Source organism: Lycorma delicatula, chromosome 8 (assembly GCF_047948215.1).
Source record: "Lycorma delicatula isolate Av1 chromosome 8, ASM4794821v1, whole genome shotgun sequence".
Taxonomy (NCBI): domain Eukaryota; kingdom Metazoa; phylum Arthropoda; class Insecta; order Hemiptera; family Fulgoridae; genus Lycorma; species Lycorma delicatula.
This window is the reverse complement of record NC_134462.1, coordinates 39,279,822-39,303,152: the sequence shown is the minus strand read 5'-3', so window position 1 is coordinate 39,303,152 and position 23,331 is coordinate 39,279,822. Positions and strand designations below refer to the sequence as shown.

The window sequence follows — 23,331 nt, the reverse complement described above, 5'->3', positions numbered from 1 at the left end:
TATAATTTCTGATCTTTAAAATCTAATTGTGAAGAAACCTTAATTACCCTTTTTTTGATTTTAATTGAAAGAAGTGGTAGAAAATTACTGATAATTTTTAATTAAAAAATAAAAATTAAAAAAATATTGGTATAAAATAAATAAATATATGCCATATAAAATGCCAAACCATAATTCACTATCTGACTCACGGGTTTAAATAAAGGGCAAAAAAGGAAAAGAGAAAATAAAAATATATTAACTAGATGTTTAAAGGTGGTAATTATTGACAAAAAAAAGAAAATAAGATTATCAATAAATAAAACTTTAGCAAAAAGAAAACTGAATGGTGTAAACAAGATGAATAAAATTACATTTACTTTAAAAATTAAAAATGTTATGGAAATTTTTTATGATCTGTAATTTATAATATTCTTTGAGTCAAATATAATTTTAGAAAGAGATTACTAGGTAATCAAAATGTTTCAAATTTATCATTAAATATTCATATACAAATTATAAAATCAAGTACATAAAAACTGAAACTGAATTATTATTTGAACTCATGTGAAGAAAATAAGTAGTTGGGATCATTATAATAATTAACAAATTTTATCTAGATTTGAATACTAGATCCAAGTTACCAGTGTTTTTTGGTTGTTGGGTGTCAATTAACCATATATATCAGAAATAGTTGACCTGAGACTATAGAATACTACATTCATACATAACATGCTCATTCATCCTCTGAAGTAATACCTTATGCCTATTTCGTAGTCTAAACAGAAAATGAAAGTTTATTTTTGTACCGCTTTCTTGATTTAGGCCTATAAACAGCTGAGTCCTTTTTTTGTTAATGATGGTTAGTTAACGTAAACATATAACTGAATAACATTGTGAATATTAAAGTATATTTAGAGGGCTGCTGACAGTATAATACATTTGTTATTTACATCACTGACAATACAGGGCTGGCTAAATTAAAAAATATATATATTTATAATTAGATTTTAATAAAATTATTTTTATGTCAATAGATAAATTAAAAAAATAAAACTTTGATCAGAAAATGTTTAAATGTAATAACATACTGTAAGTGCTAAAATTTACATTTGATATTAATAAAAGTCATATAATTTTATAATTTTTTTTAAATAAGGAAAAATTAAAAAAGTACTTAAAATAGATTTTTTAAATATTTTCTTATAAATGTAAACTTACCCTAAATAATAAATATAATATCAGTTTCATATAAAATTAACATTATTATAATGTATATTATTAATAACTGAATGCATATTTATAAATATTATTTTGAAAATACATTACTATACAATATTCACATAACAGTCTTTTATTTAGTATTATAAAAATTTCCAATACATAAATTATGACAAAAAGGGAATAGTTTCTTTCTACATTTCTTCTTCCTCTTTGTTATTCTTTTACACTTTTTGAGGATTAAGTTATTATTTCACTTCAACCTATTTAGAAAGTGTTTCACTTATTAATATTATGAGCAGTTAATTATCTATATTTATTCCAATTATTTACGGTCAATTAGATTTGGCTAGATGAACATTAAAAAATATAATATTTTAATCCCATTAAGTGAACAATATTTCCTTTTGAGGTTATTTTTTTATGTTTTATATGTATTTAAAGTTTGGTATTAGTGTTCATTTTAAAACAATATTTTTACATCTTATAATTAAAAAAAAAAGTAATCTGACAAAAAAAAATTTAATAAGTTTTTAGAAGCATTGGTTAAACTATCAATGTTTCTGAAAACAAAAACAATATTTAACTATGTGATTAAGCAATCACATAGTGAAAACAATCTTATAAATGGAACAATGTTAGTTTTACTTTTACATACTTTATCATAATATATAATGAAAGATGTAAAAATAATCACATAAGTCTTTTATTTAGTATTATAAAAATTTCCAATACATAAATTATGACAAAAAGGAAACTGTTTCTTTCTACATTTCTTCTACATTTCTTCTTCATCTTTGTTATTCTTTTACACTTTTTGAGGATTAAGTTATTATTTCACTTCAACCTATTTAGAAAGTGTTTTATGAGCAGTTAATTATCTATATTTATTCCAATTATTTACGGTCAATTAGATTTGGCTAGATGAACATTAAAAAATATAATATTTTAATCCCATTAAGTGAACAATATTTCCTTTTGAGGTTATTTTTTTATGTTTCATATGTATTTAAAGTTTGGTATTAGTGTTCATTTTAAAACAATATTTTTACATCTTATAATTAAAAAAAAAAATTACTCTGACTGAAAAAAAAATTAATAAGTTTGAAAACAAAAACAATGTTTAACTATGTGATTAAGCAATCACATAGTGAAAAAATCTTATAAATGGAACAATTTTAGTTTTACTTTTACATACTTTCTCATAATATATAATGAAAGATGTAAAAAATGAAGCTTGTTAAAATAACAACCTGAAAATATTGTTTGAAATATAAAAACACCTTGAAAATAAATAAAATTTGTACTGTAGTTTTTTTAATCCTTGATAGAACAGTACATTTGAAACTATGATCAAGTTTTTATAATTTCTTTAAATTTTTAAATGTTAACAGATCAGTCCTCTTATTGAATCAATTGTTAATCATAGTCATGTTTGGAAAATTTATGTTGCAGGTTATTCATCAAATGAAAGTACATGGTGACTAAAACAACTAACTTTCTGATGAAGTGCGAAGGAGTTGGAATTTGCATAATTAGACCAATTTTTAATAAGAATAATAAATAATAAGCTAGAAATTTGATTGATAATCCCTATATAATTATATATGAAATAAATTAATGTAACTGACCATAAATAATAGGATTAAAACAAGACATATTTACTTATGATACAATGTAGTTCATTAAAATCACTTCAAACTGCTATTGAATAATCAGATTGTTGACTGTGATTATTTGGACGTGACCAAAGACTTGATCGTAATCCTAATTTCAATTTTTTCAAAGTGTCAATATCACATTCTGCTTCACTCAGTTCTGGTCCACCTCTAAATGATGTTTCTGCAATTGATAAAGAATTACGCATAGTTGATTTACTTGGTGGCAACCATCTGTAAATAATTAAAAAAAAAATTCAGCAGAAATTACTTTTTAAATTCATTCAGAGTTGAGGTTCATAATACAGTACGTTCAGAAAGTTGCTATACAATATGCTTTAGAATTATGTGGTGCATTCTGTTCTTTTGGCATTAGGTTTGTTGCCCTGCGGGTTTGCTAAGCTCAGTAACAAATCAAGACATCAGTTGTTGAGTTGTGATTGATTGTGCTTCAATTAGTTTCGTTTATTGGAATCGATATTTTTGTGAAATGTTATGGTTCTTTCAGTAGATGATGCATTTTTCTCGATGAACATGTATTTTGTGAAGGTGACAAATATACTAATTTAGAGAAGCAAAGGTTTTCTAAACTGTTTCCAAATACTCCTGTTCCTCACCACAATGCAGTTCAAACTTTTACCAAAATATTTTGGACAACAGGCTCTGTTGAAGATGCTGACTGAAGTGGAAGATCACCTTACTAAACAAACAGAAGCTGCTAGATAGTTCAAGAACTGAAACCTACAGATCATACCAAAAGATTAAATTATTGTCAGTAGTTTAAATGTTTTATTGATCAAAATTCCATAGGCATCCTCGACATTGTTTTTTACAGATGAAGTGTGGTTTCATCTGGAAGGTATATTAATTCACAAAATACACAACTATGGTTGACAATTAACCCCCATAAATTATATGACCAATCTTTACACGAAGCGAAAGTTGAGTCTGGGCGGTGGAAGTAGAACATTCATTGTGGGTCCAATCTTTTTTGAAAATATAGTTAATACTGATTGTTAATGTGATGTTTTAACAAAATTCATTAGTCTGGAAATCAATCACGGTTGGTTCCAACAAGATGGCACCACAGCGCACACAACTAGCAGGTCAATGACCTTTTTACAAAATGTCTGGTGAACAAATCATTCGAGGGGTTTGTGGCCTGCATGGTTGTCTGATCTGACTGAAACAAGCAGTCTATTGAAAACAGACCATGCATGATTGATGAACTGAAAACCGTAATAATGGCATATGTACAAGACATTCCAGTAAATCATCTGGTTAAAATGTGTGAAAACAAATTGAAACATGTGCAGTGTTGAATTGATGTTGGAGGATGTCATTTCAACACTTTATAAACTATTCGAGGTATGTAATACCTTGAGGTATTTAAAAAAAATACACAAAGTAATAATTAAGAAAGTATCATCATTAGACTTCCATAATTCCAGTGTACAGAAACTTTTGGAACGCATTGTAGAATCTATCTGAAAAGAAGCACGTGACTGGTGGATGAAATTTTATTAATTCCAAGGTAATGTGAATCTACTAAGGTAAATTAATGCAGAAGGAAGATTAAATACTGTAAATTAAGATAAGATTTAATATATGGGATAATATACAGTTGAAGATGTCAGAGGTATGTTGGAGTAAAAAGATTAGTGTAGAGCAGAATGTAACTGACCAAATGACTAATGAATACAAAAACCTCTATTCATGATTTTTAGGATAAAAATTTAATTAAAAAAAAAGTATATTATGGATTATATGTATATATTAATGTTTTGATTTTGTATAATACGAGTATTATGGATACATCTATTTATCTATCTATATATATTAGAAAATTTCAGGAGTATTTAGTTCATATTATCCAAAACCACATTCGGTAATACCTAAATGAATTCTTCATTCCCGTGCAGTTTGAGGATCAAAATTGAATTGCAAAAATCATTCTCATTGGGACTTTGGAAAATTAATAAAAATCCTTCATATAAATAGAGTTCTTGTGATTATCTTACTTAATTACTTGAGGAATGTGGCAACAGCTGCAAAAAGTTCAGATCATTACTAAACACACACAACCTGAGAGTGTTCGTATGTTTCCTAAACCAGTAGTAGTGTTTAACGCTAGTTTTGTTTTTTTAGTTAATGTAAGTATAAAATAACAATGAATATTGCATAAAATATAATTTCTTATTAATTTTAAGTTTAAATCTTGTAAAAAATGCCAACAATAGCTTAGAAAATGCTGTAAGTAAAACAATCGATTGTGATTTGTAGAAAAATGAAAATATTACTTTTAAAAATGTTTTAAAAGTAATATCAGGGAAGTGTGTTGACTGGAATTAGAGAAAAAATGTAGCCAGATACATGAAAATAAACATATGGCTACCTGATACAGGAAAAGTTTTCATTATTGGCACTTTGGTAGCCTAGGTGCACTACTAATATATTATGTGAATTTGTATTAATGACTGTCTTCCATACATATGCAGTTCAGTTCTAAAAGAGCATAAAAATTGTTCTCTTTTCTCTGAATTCTGCATAGATTAACAATCTGGTTATACATATGTCGTTTGTTCAGACTATAACCTAACCTAGAAATAATACACAACACAAAAAAATTAAATAAACAATTAGCTAAATAAAGAAAGATTAAATATTTTAATTTCAGCTAAGGTTTTTAAGGCAAATGCTTTTAGTCCTGTATAATTCTACAAGCAGTTTCTTCCACCAAGCCCCAATAAAGAAGCAGGTATACCCTGCCGGCTACTTGAAAGTGCCAGGCTGGCACTTAAGATAGTGCTAGGGTGCCAGTTGTTGTCCGTGGTAACTAACCAAGTAAAAAGGGATGGAGGTTAAGAGGTAGAGTACAAGACTTAGTAGTTGCATAGAATTCTGGTTTTACAGATTTTTCTAAGTTTAACATTCGGTTCCTCTTCAGTCGTATTATCGGAAAAAGGAACTAAACAAACACTAACTATGAAAAGATCTTCTGGATGAACCGTTTTTCACAGTTACAGTAATTTTAAATCAAACTTTATCGTTTTTAAAATAAAATTCTATAACATTTTTTCCAGATATAAAGAAATTAATTTTTTTATACGGTGAAACTGCAAAACAAAAGCTCTTCACACCATTATACCAAGTTTCCCAAATCCCGATTTATTTTAATAGGAATTTATCTCTTCAAGACTGAGAACTCCATAATATAGAAACGAAACATTAATTTTACTTTTTTTGACATGTTAAATTTATCTCGTAATACGAAAAGAAATAAAACCGGAGTAGCCTGTAATAAAATAAAGTAATAAAAAAACTGATTTCACAGAAATCACGATTTGTAAAATACTAAATGAAATAGAGGACTATAATGACCATATTATAATAATACATTTTATGACAGTCAGCTAATAGGGCAGAAATTGGATAAATAAATGTGCGTATCTTGTGCTTAACTATAATAATCTATTTTGGGAACTAAAATTAAGAACCTCAATATTAATATTCTTCATATACTGAGATGTGGAACACGCTGAAATATTATATGGTATTAGTTAGCTTATAAAGTGAAGAATAAAAAAAAATGTTGCGTTTATGCGAGTGATTTTGTCATGATTCGCTGAGTCACGTTCCCGTGTATCAGAGCCGATTCACAACGCGACCATATCTATCTAATGTACCACTATAATCATTACTCATACATTAGTCACCGTATAACCAGTTCATATAGAGATCTTGTAATCAAACGTTTATATAATGGTATGTCTTCTCAATTCTGTTAAAACCCTTGATCTTTCATATGGTCAATCTCTTGTTCTTATGTTCAAGTTTTGTGTTACTTATTTGTTTACTCTAGTATTATAATGCAATTTTTTAAGTTAACTGGAACGTGAGTGTAATGTATTCCTAGATTCGTGTCTGTACGATTTGATATCAGTATTTTGATACAGATTCAGCTGATAATAGTGCACAATTTTGATATTCCCTACGAAAAAAAGGCCCTTAAGCCGTTCGAAAAAAAAAATTATTTTAAATGTTTACAAAGGCTAATTATACAATAATCCAACGGGGGTTGATTTCTGATGTCGTTAATAAACTACTAACGTAAGTGGAAGTTGTGCTGCTTAAGTTTACAATGTGATTCGCGAGTATAAATCTACTAATGAATTATGGTCTTCGAAGAAAACAAAACCAGTCAATTGAAGAAAAAGTTGACGATTTCGATAAAAATGCGATTCCTAAAAATGTACACCAATTTTATTTTCGAAACGAACTGCATACATTTGACATTACGATTTGTAAATGATGACAACGATCTATCAGATTTCCGAAGAACAAATTTTTATTGATTGTTAAAAAGTATGAATTTTAAATACGAAAAACAGAGCCGCGAAAGTGCTTTAATTGAGAGGGATGATATCATAGATGGCGAAGATTACCTCACTGAAATAAAGAAAATGGGGAAAGAAGGCCGTAAAATATATTATATGGATGAAACTTAGTCAACGAGGCCATTCGAAAAGTTTCGTTTAGAAAGATAATGCTGTGAATTCGTCAAAAACGTTTTTCTGAATGGTTTATAATAATATTCCGTCATTAGAAGTAGGCGTCTCATAATTAAGCATATCGGCAGTTATATCGGGTTTGTCAATGGTGGTCTCTGGATTTTTTACAATAAATTTATAAGTAACTATCATAACGAAGTGTCTTTTGAGAAATGGTGTAGCAATGTATGTGTTATCTCTTCTGGAAGATAGTTCGGTTATTGTCTTAGACAATGCCCCATTATCATTCATGTAAAAAGGAAAAAATGTGGCTTAATTTAAAGGGAGTAATTTTTGAAGAGAATGAATTTAAAATCAAATTTTTGCAAAGGGTTTCACGTATTAAAAGTAATTTTAATGTGTATAAAATTGATGAGTTAGTAAAATCCAATGGTAAAACTATGCTTCGATTTTCTTCTTATCATTGTGAACTTAACCCAATTGAGTTAATTTGGGGACAAATTAAAAGTTACGTAGCGTCATAAAATACTACTTTTAAAATATCTGATGTTAAAAATTTATCCTTAAAAGCCATCGACAAAACGGGCCAGCAATAATGGCAAAACGTGAAAAAATAAAACATGTAACGGATATTGTTGAACAAAATTATTGGGAACTGTATAATACAGAATGATTCAAAGTAACGGGAAATTTTGAAAGTTGTATTGGTAGCCGTGGGCGATTGGTACCACTTGATAAGTGGCACCAGCCTCTCTAACCTAACCTGCCATTTAGTTGTCATGGATCCTTGGAGTGGTGCGCAACGTGCATTTGCTATCAAAGCGTTTTACAAAAACAATGACAGTGTGGAGGGAGCGCGTAGAGAATTTCGCCGTCATTTTAATCTGGGATGGCACGACCGTGTTCCATCAGCACATGCAATTAAAACATGGATATCTAATTTTGAAGAAACTGGTTCGGCAATGAAAAAGAAACCTACAGGCCGTGAGCGAACCGTCCGTACACTACAGCATGTTCAAGCTTTACAAGATGCTGTCACATGAAGTCTACATCGGTCAATCCGTCGTCTCTCAGCATCTTTACATCTGCATAGTTCAAGAATGTTAGTGAAGGACTTGCAATACCATCCATACAAGTTGCAGATCGTCCAGGAACTGAAAACGAATGATGCAGTTGTGCGAGCACAATTCTGTAATGCAATGCTTCAGAAGATAAATGATAACGAAGAGTTTGTTCACGAACTGTGGATGTCAGACGAAGCACATTTTCACCTCAGTGGATTTGTTAACAAGCAAAATTTCAGATACTGGGCATAAGAAAATCCTACGCAGCTACACCAGCTCCGTTGCACAGCCAGAAAGTGACCGTGTGGTGTGCTGTGTCATCTTACGGTGTTATAGGCCCTTATTTTTTTGATGATGACAACGGTCTTGCGATTACAGTGACGTCGGCTCGTTACGTAGCCATGCCTGAAACCTTTGTTGTAGAACTACAAAAGAGATTTCCACCAATTCTTAACACAGCCTGGTTTCAACAAGACGGAGCAACGTCGCATACTGCACGAATATCGATGGCAGCTGTACGCCGATTGTTTGGACAACGTGTCATTTCACGAAATGGTGACATTAGATGGCCTCCCAGATCGCCTGATCTCTCAGCTTGCGATTACTTTTTGTGGGGTCACCTTAAAAGCACAGTGTTCCATAGTAGACCTGCTACAACGGAAGAACTGAAGGCAAAGATCCGAGAAGCAATTGCGGAAATTCCAGTTGAGATGTTACGTCAAACCATGAAGAATTTAACGAAGAGACTTCGTGAGTGTTTACGTAGAGGAGGTCACCTGGAAGATGTCATCTTTAAAAAATAAACTAAAATGTATGTATCCTAAAATGGCAACATTGTACAATTACATGAAATAAAATTCATTTTCTAAAAAAAATTTTTCATTAACTTTAAATTTTTCATTTTAATTTTTAAAATGCTAAATACAGCATGGCATGAGTAATATGCACTTTGAAGTAAGAAATTTTTTTTAAAGGGAGGTGATAATGAAAATAGACTTTGTTTTTGTATTTGTTTTGGTAATGTTAAGGTAACAAAACAACTGAATACAAAAATGAATTATACTGAACACATAAGACAACATGATTGTAAACAATTTTACAGAGGTAATGGGCAATAGTTTATCACAGAATCCAGTGTAATTAAAAATACCTATAAAAATATGTTGGATTTTTGTGTTTAAAAACCAACACTGGTTTTTTTTTAGAAATTTAATAGTCCCAAGAAAATTATATTCAGCATAAATTTGCAAGTACCATTGAGAAATACTACAAGAAATCACTCTGATAGATGTATAAAAACAGTGGATGATTGTGTTTTTATAATATTTTGATATTTGTTAACAACTTATTTACTTAAACAAACTATTATTTTATGCTATGTTCATTTATCATCAATCAAGAATATCAAGTAACATATAAGAATAACTGATTATATTTTACCAGAGCACTATTTTTCAACAAGTCAGTTCCTACAATATAAGTGGAAAATACCACAGGTCATAAAAAAAAATTAAAATAATTTGAAATTGAGATAAAATGATAGAGAATAATGTATTTTTTATACTGAATTTTAAAATGAAATCAGCTTTTCTTCATCACTCCAGATTTTTAGTTATGACTCTTTTTAGTTATTAAAATTCCTAACCTTATTTTGCAGACATTTATGTTTATCTTAATCTATTTTTGCTAATTTTTTCTTTTGTGTTCAGTGACTTTTATCTTTTTATCATCCAGCAATAGTGACTCATCGTAGATTCATCCCATCTGCCTTGATAAATGTTTCAATTTGCAATATATTTTGGTGGAACTTTTCTCCTTGTTTGTCGCTGATGTCACCAAAGTTTAAAGGTAAAAAGTCAAAGTGAAAATGTATGTAAAAAATTGAATTTTCAATGACATTCTACAATCTAAATTTTTGTAGTTCAGTTAGATTTTATTTGTAAGCTGATCTGTTTTTCAGCTTTTTGTTTCCAAGAAAACCAGTAACGACATCTTTGAATAAATAACTTCGTGCTGCTAGTTCTTTAGGATTCAGTTTGCTGTCAAATATATTTTCACCATCTCAATTCTCTCCTGAGGGAGAACACCTGCCTCATGACGTGTCTGGTCGCCACACCACCCCCTCCATTCCTAGCCATGAATGGCTTAATCGGAGGATATCTTCTTGCCCTCAAACTGATCACATTCCACAGTCATCAGTAGACCTTGTGAGATATATATTTTCACCAATTAATTTTCTTATTTGTAGCCTGATGAATATTCTCTCTTTTAATTTGGCTTCAATTGTGAAAAAATTTCAGCTAAATATTTAAGGCCATCTCCATCTTTATCTGATGCTTTTACAAAATTCATCAGGCCTAGTTCTATGTCTAAAGGACTGATTTCTTTTTGGCCAGTCTTGTGTAGTGTGGCCTAACTGTGTAGTGTTAGTCTGTATCCAGAGTATCCCACAAACACAAGAAACACATATACACGCTGGTGCATGAAATGATCCAACATTTGGTTTTGTTAAAAAATATTTATTTGAACTGCAATACAGAAAAGTAAAATACAGCATTTTTACCATATACCTAGATTATGTTCTATTTATCACATGTTCAATATGACTAGCAACGTCTTGTTGCTGTTCAACGACTAGCATGACGTCTAGCAACTTTTTCAACACAAACTCCTATGTTAATAACTCGATGACATGTATCCTCGAATATCTCATTGTATGCCTCAATGATCAGCACAAGCAGTTCCATCACTGTATGAGGATGTTTAGGGAAAATCTTTTTCTTTAGAAATCTACAAAGAAAATAATCACAGATTTAAATCAGAATTGTTCAGGAGCCAGTTCTGCCCACACACAAAATGATTAGGAAATCGGTTTGAAATGGCATTTGCATTAAAAGTTTATGCAGAAAGTCTAAAACAGCATTAGCTGTGTGTGATATGGCTCCATCCTGCATGAACCACTCATTTTCTTTATGAATTCTTTTGCAAGAAGCTGAGGAACAAAATTATTATGCAGCATGTTTAGATAATGTTCACTCTTTACTGTCCAATGAAGACTGTTCCTATTACTCCATGACTTGAGATAATGTCCCATACCGTAATTCTTGGAGCGTGATGCACCTTTTCATGAAGCACGTGTGGATTTTTGGAAGCCCAAAAACACATTCTGTTTATTAACAACCCCATCTAGGTGAAAATGTGCCTCATCTGAAAACCAGACATTGAATACGCCTTTGTTCACAATCCTCAGCGAATGCCATTCTTTGATGTTTGTTGTCAACTGTTAATTTAGGCAACACTGATATTCTGTACAGATACAAATGCAAATCAGTTTTTAAAATTTGCTGCACAGATTGCCTGCAAATTCCAAGTTGTGCTACTGCTTTTCTTGTTGATTTGTCCGGCTCCTCAGCAGTGTTGCTCTGTCAGCTTCGACATTCTGTGGAAAACTAACATTATTAATCTAAAAAATTATTGCCAAAACAAATGTTGGATCATTTTGTGGCCTGATTGAGAAGCCCTATCGCTTTCAAGTTAGCAATGATTCGCCATGAGTGTTCATCATACTTAATAGCTTTTAAAATTTTTGACATACTTTATACAGTTTTTCATTCCTACAGCATGTGCTACCGGTATAGAAAAATAAAATTTGAGTTATGTAACAACACTGCCTTTAAGCTTCTTTTTGATGAGTCTGTCTAAACAATCATGAATAACATATTCAATATCCAGTTCAGACATTAACCCCCCCCCCTAACATCATGGCAGTAACAAATTAAACCATTTCTTCTAAAGTAGTTCAGTAAATCTTTGTTTTGATTTCTATATACTGAAATTTTTGTATCCTTGTTAAATAAATTCCATTATTTAAGACATGAACATTGGAATTCTGCATTATTTAGACAAATACAAATCACAAATTAGGTCACTCAGTTCTGCTTGTATGATGAGGTGAGGTTCTGTATTTGATTCCTGTGGAATGTAATTAATATCTATTGAAGTTGAAGATTCATTGATTGAGCCTTCTGGGAAATCAGAAATTTCTTTCTAAGAAGTTGGAGCATTTGAAATCAGTAAATCAACACCATCAAGTACTGATCTTTTAACTGAACGAACATTTGGGTATGCAATACTGCTTTTATTGTTTGAATTGACATCGGTAAGATTTGTTAAGCAAAAATAGCAGTCATCATAATGGTTAGTAGGCTCTCCCCAAATCATAAATAAGCTGAAAGACAAATGGCCTTTTTCTTTTTAACCACTGAGTTAGTCTAACATAGCACTTGATAAATGCTACATGTGGAGCTGAGGATTTATCTTGGTTCTTCCAAGGGACAGTAAATAATGTTTATAAACAGTTTTAAGCAGATTTGATACTGGTTTTGTTAACTTTTCATGGTGAATTCTCTGCAAACGTAATAAAAATATTTGAAGAATTTTTACAAGCCTGTATTTTATTCTTTTTAATGAATATAAGCAAACTGAAATATTACAGAAATAATTATAAAATAGTTAAATTTTAATTTATAAATACTTAATTACTTGATAAAATTGTTTCACCATGGAGTGCAATAAAACCCAGAGTGAAACTCACACACCCACCCACACACCCAGTATTTATGCTGCACCGCCATTAATATATCTTTTTTAAAATAAATTTTCCTGCTACCATTACTTTTATTTTTTTCTTCTATTTTTTAGCATTTATGTAATCTGTTACAATGAATGTAGCATTTGCAGTGTTTAGGAGAAATATATTGTTGAATCACCACCATAAGGTGTTAGGTAAGGTAGAAGAAATCAGAAGCTAATCTACCTAAGTACATATCACATAACTATGTGGTTTAGGCTGAACTCAAGCCTTCAATCTGTAAAGTAAACTTTGTAAAAAGAACAACTCAACAAACACAGATACATAGCTAGCAATAATAAAAAAGAAATCAATAACACATACACACACAAACATGCACACATAAGCATTTGAATCCTGTAACAATCGTTTAGTTTAAAACTTGAATTTTTCAATTATTAAATTACTGAATTGACTTTAAACATACCTTGAACGGCCCCCTCGTCTAGGCAGTGATTTTTGTTCAGACATTGGTGAAATATCTGAAGATGTACTAGACTGTGCACCATGATAAATATAATCTGTAATAAAAATGTTTTTTTTTTTTTATAAAAAATCACAATCGCGTACCTGAAAAAATCTTCTTATATATATATTTTTTTTTTGTTGATGAAAATGAATGGTACAGTTTGGACTCTCCCATCAGAGTTTTATGTTTTTAAAGTTGAAATTTGATGTGAAAATTTTCTTTACATTGGAGCAGATGGAAAAAAAAAATAAACATTTTTAAGATCATTATAAAATAAGTAAGTTAGATGTACCAAATAATTTGATGAGTATTATTTAAAGAGAGCTATTTAATTCTTTATCCATATGTGAATCTTTCATAGATAATATAATAAATTATGTTACTGAATTAGTATGCTACTATATAGCAGTAACAGTGTAAGTAGCCAGTGTCAGAATGTATGAATTCTGGACCATTGTAAAACAATACTGAAACGCTTCAATAAATATTTGACACATTTTCTAATGTGTAATATGGTGATTCCTACATTCTATCATTCTGATGTAAACAATACTGAAAATACCCATTAGTTATCTGCTAGTTGTAATTTCAAAATAATGGTTTTTAAAATTAAGTAATTAGTTTTTAAAAAAATATATTGAGCTAATTAAAAAGTATGTTAACTTATTTTCATAAGTGCCATCTTAAACTATTTGTGTTATAACTATTATCAATGTTAACTAATAGATAATTATCTATTATATGAAATGATTACCTTAGTTATGATGAAAAGGAAAATTAACAATGGAGGTAAAAGTTTAAATTTCAATGTTGGGAGACTCAGTGAAGCTCTACAGCTGTCGACATTCTATAGGTGAATATTTATTCACCTACAAAGAGTTTTTTGCAAACTTTAATGAACTAAGCAGAAGATCATGATTAATTTATTCATTATTAATTGCCACTGGACAGTATGATGAAAAGATTAGGAAAATGTCTGAGAAAAGTTTTTTAGAATTTTCCAATGACTTTTATTATTTGGAACCCCTGGTTATTCAATGTGTTTTTAGTTTACATTCACAATACATTTTGTTTGACAACTGCCAACTCTGCATTTGTCTAATATCATTTTAATACATAAGTACTCACTAAACAAACAAATGAGTATCTAAAAAACAGAATAAAAATTGTATCAAGAGAATTCTTCATTAGAGAATAATTTAAGAGAAAAAGACTAATTTAATTAGAAAATTCAATTAGATTCAAAACAAATTTGATGAAACTAGTGGAGGGATAGTAGAATGGTAGAAGTTCAAAATCCATAGCAAAATAAAAGTTTGGTTTTCTAAGTGTAGGATTGTCAGACTGCCCAGTCCTAATAAGATTTTAAGATTGAGGAAATCAGCATATTAATTAATTGGCATTTTTGTTGTATTTTTGGATGCATTTGACTACAAATTTTTTATGGACTTTTTCTGAAATGGATTCTGAGGGAAATTTATAATAAAAACTTCAAGTAAACAAAATTTTCATTTATATTGCTTTAAACAGCAATTACATACAGTTTCTATAAATGATGAAAACCTAAATTGCATCAAATCCATCCAAAATTTAGTATTAATCTTCTTTAATTTGACTTATTTTTTAGTGGATTTTGCTAGTTAACTGTCATAAAATTGTGAGTCTTAGTCATGCAATATAAATTTTAACAGTTTGTAATCTTAACATTTAAATCTTTATATATATATATAAATATATATAAATCTTTATTATACATTTATTTAAATCTTATTATACTGTTACTGTATCAACTAAGGAATTGATACTTTGAGTTTGGGTTCTGACTCCCAACACAAAGTTGCATTTGATATTTTGACTAAGTAAATTTAAATGCTTTAGATCAGATAGTTTGAAACTTAGCTCATTTATTAGTTGATTCATTCATAGTTTGGATGAAGCCAATGTTATCTGTAAAATGGGCATTAAAAGCAAATTATTGAGCTAAACTGAAACAACTGTTCTGAGATAGCCAAGGATATTTCATAGATACCATATAAAAAAATCTATTTTATTTAGAATAGGTATAAAAGTTGATACAGTACTATACTGACTATGTTTTCCTTTCACAGCATCAAGCTGATTGGAAGATTCTGTTCTACTAGACGTTAACTGATCTGGATCAGAATCTGATTCATCTGTTTCTGCATCTGTTTTACGACTACTTCTCCGTCTTGCTCTTCTGCTTTTAGTCTGTAAATTTTAATAAAACATATGTTTTTTAAAAATTGTTAAAAGTTTACGTAAATAAACAACATAAAATTTCTTGATAATTTTTCACAAAACACTACTACATGAAAATAGCTAAATAACCAAAGAACAATAACATTATATTACAAAGATGGCTTAAAGAATGGGTGTGGTCAAATAATGCTGTGTAGCCACAACATAGAAATAAACAAAAACTTCCCTGTGTTCAAATTAGTTTGCATGCTACTATACTTATGTATAACATAAAATGATACCCCATTATTAAAAACTACACTTAAAAGCTCAAATGATTGTGGGACTTGTCTTGAACAAATTTCTTAACTTTGTCGTCTTATAAATGTCTGTTCTTTTTTAATATCTATTTTCTTTATACTGTACTAATTACAATTTTTATTGTTTCAACACTTTACTTATAAAAAATTTTAAGTACTACGTTTTGTATGTTGAAAAAACTAATGAGTGGGTACAGTTAATTACAGAATTTCAGATTAAAAAATAGTGGATTATTTTGAGATTATACTTAATAACAATATATAAGACCAGTTACAGATTGGCAGGTAAAATCACTGTCAAGTGATTTCATGCTAACCTTTTTACTGACTATGGTCAGTACTACCTTGGGCTGACCAGTACTGAATCAAACCATAACAGCCAAAGTGTATCATGACTGTTGAACAACCTTTGGAATTGATAGATGTTATTGTAAGCATTGTACTATTAACAATATTTCTCAAGTTTACCATGGGCTGACCAGTACTGAATCAAATCATAACAGCCAAAGTGTATCATAAGCTAGAATTAGACTGTTGAACAACCTTTGGAATTGATAGATTTTATTGTAAGCATCGTACTATTAACAATATTTCTCAAGTTTACCAGACAAACATTTATTTGCTTATGAAAGGTAATAAAGTTAGTGGAAATCAATAGTTGTAAATACCTAGAGAATTGTGACATCAAGATTTGACCAAGGGACAATTTTTTTTCAAAGTTATTATAATACTGTTTTTATAAACAGTAATTAAACTGTTTATAAAACAATATAATTTTATGATATAACATAAAACATAATACACTGATGCATACCGATGGACCAGGAGGTGGAGGTGATGCACACCCTTCTGTTAAAGCTTGTTCATGGTACATAAAACTATGAAGTAATGTATTATTTGGATCAGAAAGTTGAAATGTTGCATATGGTGATATGTCTTCTGATGTTTCTGAAAAAAAGAACAACTAGTAGATTTAGACAATAATTAAAATACAGTGTTAAAACCTGTAAACTGTTAATTTTTGGTAGCTACTTACCTTCTCAGTCTTATTGCATCTAAGCAATGCTATATTACCATTAAATACAACATTTTCAAAACAAAATTAAGTGAATTACGAAGAGTATACTGATTGGGCTGTACTTGTTAAAAATCTCAACACCTGAAAGTTCAGATCTTTTGTATCAAGCAGATTGATACAATTTTATATAATTATGAGCTGCACCAATTCAACATGGATTTAAAACATGCATATGACAGCATTAATAGAGGGAAGTTGCTGGAGGTTATGGAGGAATTTGGGAAACTTATGAAGCTTAGAAGTCTCATTAAAATGGCATTCAAAATGCGCAGAATTAGTGCAGAGTGCACGAGAAATTGTAGGAAGAATTTCTCATCAGGAGAGGTTTAAGGCAGGGATTTGTACTTTCAATGCTCTTGTTTAACTTAATGGTTGAGAGGGGGTTAGGCAACTGGATATAAACTCAGGAGGAATAATTTTTAATAAAATTATTCAGATGTTAGTTTATGCTAATGGGAAACTTTGTTAGCCAGAAATCAGAGACTTAGTAGAAGGGTTTGCATATTATGGAAAGTAGTAAATGAAATATTTTGTGTTATATTGAGCTCAATACAAAAGCATCAAGTTTAATGCAGTCATAAATGCAAACTAAATTTGTGTATATCAGTAAAATGGCCAAAATAATAAAATATTTACCAATGAACTATTTATGAAAAACATAGTCTTTGCTTTTATCATTTAGGTTGTATTTAAAAAAAAAATGCCATAAAAGTTAAAATTATACTTGCTCCCTGTCTGGTAAATATTTTCAAATCTAACATTTAAGATTATTTTAGAAAGGAATTTCAATGAATAAAAATAAAATTTGTAAACTTTTCCAAGAAGTCTACTTTTAATTCTGTATTAGGAATTGAAATTGTACTCTCTCCTATAGGCACTTATGTGTTTTTTTTTTTTTATAACTTGCTCAGTTGATGTATATTGGAAAAAAATTCAAGCTATCAAAATTGAAATTTTAAATGTCATAAATTTGTAATCAACCTGGGGTATTAATTTGGACTATATGTAAACAAATTGGGTGAATCTAATTCTTACTCATCTTGTTCATTTGTGTTTTTGACTGTCACCAGTTAGCAGGTGAGATATTTTATAATACACAGATGTTGGGACTATTACATTAAAATTGTTGTGCGTACATGGCAATAATATTACATTACATTTTATTTCTATTGATGATAACTAAAAGATTTTACTAAAATTTCTCTGTTAAAATACAATCAGATATATCACTGTCAATGAAAGCTCCATAAATTTGTTCTGATGTGCTAATTATTGGCTTGAACCCAACCTTAATCCTATTAAATAAGAAGTCTATTAATGATAGAAAACATTAACCAAGTAATCAATGTGACGGTTGTCTGCAAAGAAAATATAATGCTGGGATAAAACCAATGTTTTTTCTAATCAGTGAGTGACAAATGTTTGCTTGTTTTATTTAAAAATAAAATTAAAGCAGCTCAATTTTTGATGTGGATTTCTGAAATTTAAATTTTAAAAATAGTAGTTTTATTAAATTCCAAATACACTAGTAAAATTAAAATTAATAAAAACTCATAATAAAATTAAATTTTGATTGTTCCTGTAGTTTTCATTATCTAATTTTGTAGCAAAATATTTTATATCTAAGGGTACACAATTATTTATTAAGGCACCTGGAATTTTATCAGAACTTGCTTGTAAAGGAACCTTGTGTATAGTTGCATAATAACGTTCTCGTTGTGTGGCAGCATTTTGTTGATTGTCTAAAGTCTCTTTTAAAGGACCTGTATGCCCTGGAAAATATAAATACACATGTGTTCAAAAAAATTCACAAATTAAAAAAAAATTAAAAACCAGAATAACATTTTTTAATATTAAACTTATCACAATACTATAAACAGTTTTATAAATAATAAAAGTAAACTATATTAATCAAAATAAAAATATATATAAAGAGTAAAACTGAGGCAAAAAGTATCAGTCTATGAAAATTCATCAATTTTAAAAACATTTTTCATTTTGTAAGAATGTTTACAAAAATATTACTAAAAATCATTATCAGATAGAATTACAGTTTAGTAATAAAACACATTAAAATAATGACTGACTAAAAAACAAAAAAATTGTCTTAAATCAAAATGGTAACCTTTTGGAATTAATTAACAGCAACTTTTTCAATATTCTAATTAGTAGCAATGATGCAAATTTTATGCTACTACGAATAAGAGACTTCTTTAACTTCATTGTGCTGCTAATTAGGTATGAAAGATCCTTTGGAAGAATGATTTCAATGATTTGCACAGCATTTTACAATGCTGTGCAAGTTAAAAACATATTAATGTGTGTACACACCTCATTTTCATTTTTTGGTAATAGGATTTAGAGAACACACTTGAGGTAAGAAGATTCATAAAGAAATCTCAATTTTATACAGCCATACATAATTTTATATAGCCTCATCCTTTCAATTTATGAAAAATTCATTAGAAAATTAATAATGTGGCTGGGAAATTCACTTACTTGTTTTGCGACACAGCAGTACAGTTGTCATGGCAGTTAGTAAAGCTAATGATGCCAATGATAATGGCAGCATAACACGCACATCCAAATAGAAACCTCTAGTAATTTGACCTTTTTTAACCAGCTCTGGCCCAGGCATTTCTGTAAACAAGCACAAAAAAATAATAATTTTACAAATAAAATTTTAAAAAATGTTCAAATTGTAATCATAATTTCTTTTTATCTGTGTACAAAAAATAAAAAAATAAAAAAAATGGTGAAATGTTATTTGCCAATTTGTGACCAGTTTGTAACTACCAAACATGTTTTGATGCTTTTTATTTTCTTCTTTTTAATTTGATCCCATGTTATGAGTTTATTTTTACTATTAAAACTTTCTGAGAGGTTTACTGTTTTTTCATTAATTAAAAAAAGTGTTTCTTATCTTATGATGCATATTTAAAAAACTTCTAGCAACTTATTGTAAAGTAAAGCAGTATTCAAATCAATACAAAATTGTTATTAAGAAAAAAAATTATATTCAGCAGTAATCAAAGAGGTGGTGTTAATATTCACAAAATTAATCTAGAAATTGAAAGATTATTAGTGGTGTGATCTTATATATTTGTTACATTATCAAGATGACACAGTAACATAGATTCTGCTTTTACACTGCATGTACAATTTAACTGAGATAATTTTGAATATATCATTTTTATTGCTATTTCTCAGCTTTGAGGTATTTCAGATCAGACCATTAATAAGGTAGATATTTAAGACCATATATTCATATATAAGGTAGATAAGGTATATATATATCAATCTGTTCTATTTTTAGCATGCATCATATGTTAAACCTTCACCATTACAAGAAACCATTAACCACCATTAACCAGAAACCACTTCTTCTGATCCATTAAATCTTACACGGTTACATCATAAAAAACTTATAAAACCCTTTTATTTAAGAAATACCTTTTCATTCTAAAATTACAAAAAATGTAATAACTGTAAAACTAGCTGTTTTTTATCAATTTTATTTTCTTTCAATTGGTATCCAATTGAATGGTATCCATGAAATGAATGGGTAAGTTAACAAATGTTAATTTACCCATTCATTTTACGATAAGTGTTTTTGGGAAAGAGTTCACTTTAAATTATTCATCTAAACTAGTCATTCTAAATCTTTTAAGCATCATGACCACCAGAAGGTAAAAAAAAATAATATTTAATGAATATTTCACAATCCCACAACCCAGTGAAACCTAGTTAAAACTATTACAACTAGTTAAAATTATTTAGCTGCTTTGATAGCGATGGGTATGAACATGCATGTATGAAGTGTTCAAACATGAGCAATTTACAGGTTCCAATTCACTGTGTGCTCCTTGTAATTTGGTCTGCTTGCATAATATTTGCTGTGACAGCATCAACTTTGAACATGCAACATACAATACATTTGAACATGTCATGCTCTCAGCAGTAAAAAAGAGGTGTAAGGGATTGCAGAATATAAGTGTAATTTCAGTGAAAATAACAATAATTGAGGTTTTGGTTTTTTAGTGTGCAGTAAAATGGTGTAACTGGTTTTTTCAATTAGATTCTTATACAAGGTGGATAAATTTGTGAAAGAATGAAATAAGCCATCTAGATCCAGTGAATCGATGGTAGAACGACAAGATTGTACAGTGACAGTTATTTAAATTATGGTTTTACATCACTGGATGGAAAGTCACAGTGTTTTGTTTGCTTTCAAGTCCTCTCCAATGAAAGCATTAGCCGTCAAAATTAATTCAACATTTGGAAACTAAACATTCAAATTATAGAAGAAACTCTTGGAATTTTTTGAAAGAAAATTTATACTTTGAGAAATCAACAAGCTTGTATTTGTAAATCAAGCCATATACTGATAAAAGTACACTTTGAAACATCTTATCCCGTTTCATTAAGAATAGCTAAGATGTCCAAACCCCATACAATTGCAGAAAATTTCATACTGCCTGTTGCAATTGATATGGTCAGTGTTTTAATAGATCTGGAAGAAGAAAAAAAGAATTGACAAAATTCTGATTTCTTAAAACAGTATCAAGGTAATGATATAACTACTGATGTTTGCGATAAGATAATTCAGCATGTGAGTTTAAGAGAATTTCTTAGTATTCAATTTGGTAAATCAACAGATGTGGCAAACATTTCTCAGTTCTTATGTTTTGTGAGATATGGATGTGATAGAGACAAATTAATCAAAGAAAGTATGTTGTTCTGGTCATGCAATAGGACAATGTCTTTTTGATGTTTTTTATGAAGCCACTAAAAACAGTAACACAGATTAGACAAAACGTATTGCAGTATGTAGTGATAGTGCAAAGGTGATAATAGGAAAGAAGTGGGTTACTGAAAAATTAAGATTGTCTTATACCAGGGGTGGAATGGATGCACTGCTTACTTCACAGACATGCTCTTGTCAGAAAAAAATATGTTGGAAAATCTCAAACAAATTCATTGTAAAGCTATAAAAATGGTTAATTTTGTTAAAAGTCAACCATTACAGAATAGGCTGTTTTTGCTGAACTATGCAATGAAATGGGCAAAAAGAAATACTTTCTTTTTTCCATATAGAAGTCAGATGGTTATCAAAGGGGAAAGTGTTAAATCTGGTTGTTGGAATTGCGAAATGAATTAATAACATTTTTCCAGGATAAACAAATGCTACTCTCACTGTTTTTACAGAATAAGTATGTATTGCTATTGGCTTATTTAGTTAAAGTCTTTTCGCATTTAAATGACATGAATGTGAATTTACAAGGATGTGATAAAACCATTTTATTAATGATAAAGTTCAGATTTCATTAAGAAGCTTGATGTCTGACTTATTTGCCTTCAAAGCAAAAATGTTCATACGTTTCCACTCACTTCTGATTATATTGAGAAAAATCTGGATGAAGTAGACACTATTTTTCACTGCAATTTGAAGTTGAGATTCATTTCCAGCTCATTGAAATGTCTATTGATAAAATGTTACAACTACAATTCACATCTGAAGATTTAGATGCATCTTGGCTTGTTCGTCGAAGTGAATATGGAAATTTAATCACAGAAGCATTGAAAATGATGATGATAATAATAATAATCCATCTCACCATGTCTTACCCTGTAAATAGGGTTTTTCATTTATGGTTGCGCTGAAAACTAAATACAGGAATGTCTTTTATCACTTGAAAATAATTTACTTTTGTGTGTTACTAATGTAGATCCACGTATGGAGAACTTTTAAATGAAAAACAAATGTAACCACCTCATTAATTTATTTTCTTTAAATGTATACTTATAAAAGTAAATTGTTTATAATAAATTACTTTTTTCTCATAAAATGATTTCATTATTGTTTACATATAAAGTTATAGACTAATTCTGTGAGCCTCTTTCATATCACTACAATCCTCAGGTTGAGAAATGCTGATCTTAACTAACAGATAACAAATTCATTATGAATAGAAGAATGTGCCATACCCTGCATTTCTATAGTAAAATAAATGCATTCTTTTAGTGAGCATTACTTTAAAAAAATCATAATAAATAAAACAGTGAATCAATAAAAAAAACTCTCAAAAAAGAATTTTATCCAGTTCTTTGAGGTGTATGGTCTTCTTCAAGAAGCATGCTAACACCAAAGAAAAGTTAGTAATAAAATTAATGTAAAGAAGAATTATGTTGAATTTCAAAT

At 29.3% G+C, this 23,331-nt stretch overlaps 1 protein-coding gene across 1 annotated transcript in view; it reads right to left on the bottom strand.

Annotated features, from left to right (window-relative positions):
* Positions 1-2,727: 2,727 nt before the first annotated feature.
* The window catches only part of Dscam2 (Down syndrome cell adhesion molecule 2), a 462,957-nt gene continuing 442,353 nt past the window's right edge, over positions 2,728-23,331 (bottom strand). The window contains exons 26-31 of the mRNA XM_075372643.1: positions 19,629-19,769; positions 18,782-18,901; positions 16,866-16,999; positions 15,614-15,761; positions 13,491-13,584; positions 2,728-3,092 (exon numbers count right to left, since the gene is read on the bottom strand). Of these exons, the coding sequence (XP_075228758.1) occupies positions 2,897-3,092; positions 13,491-13,584; positions 15,614-15,761; positions 16,866-16,999; positions 18,782-18,901; positions 19,629-19,769 (833 nt within the window). The 3' untranslated portion in view covers positions 2,728-2,896. The remainder of the gene's footprint in view (positions 3,093-13,490; positions 13,585-15,613; positions 15,762-16,865; positions 17,000-18,781; positions 18,902-19,628; positions 19,770-23,331) is intronic.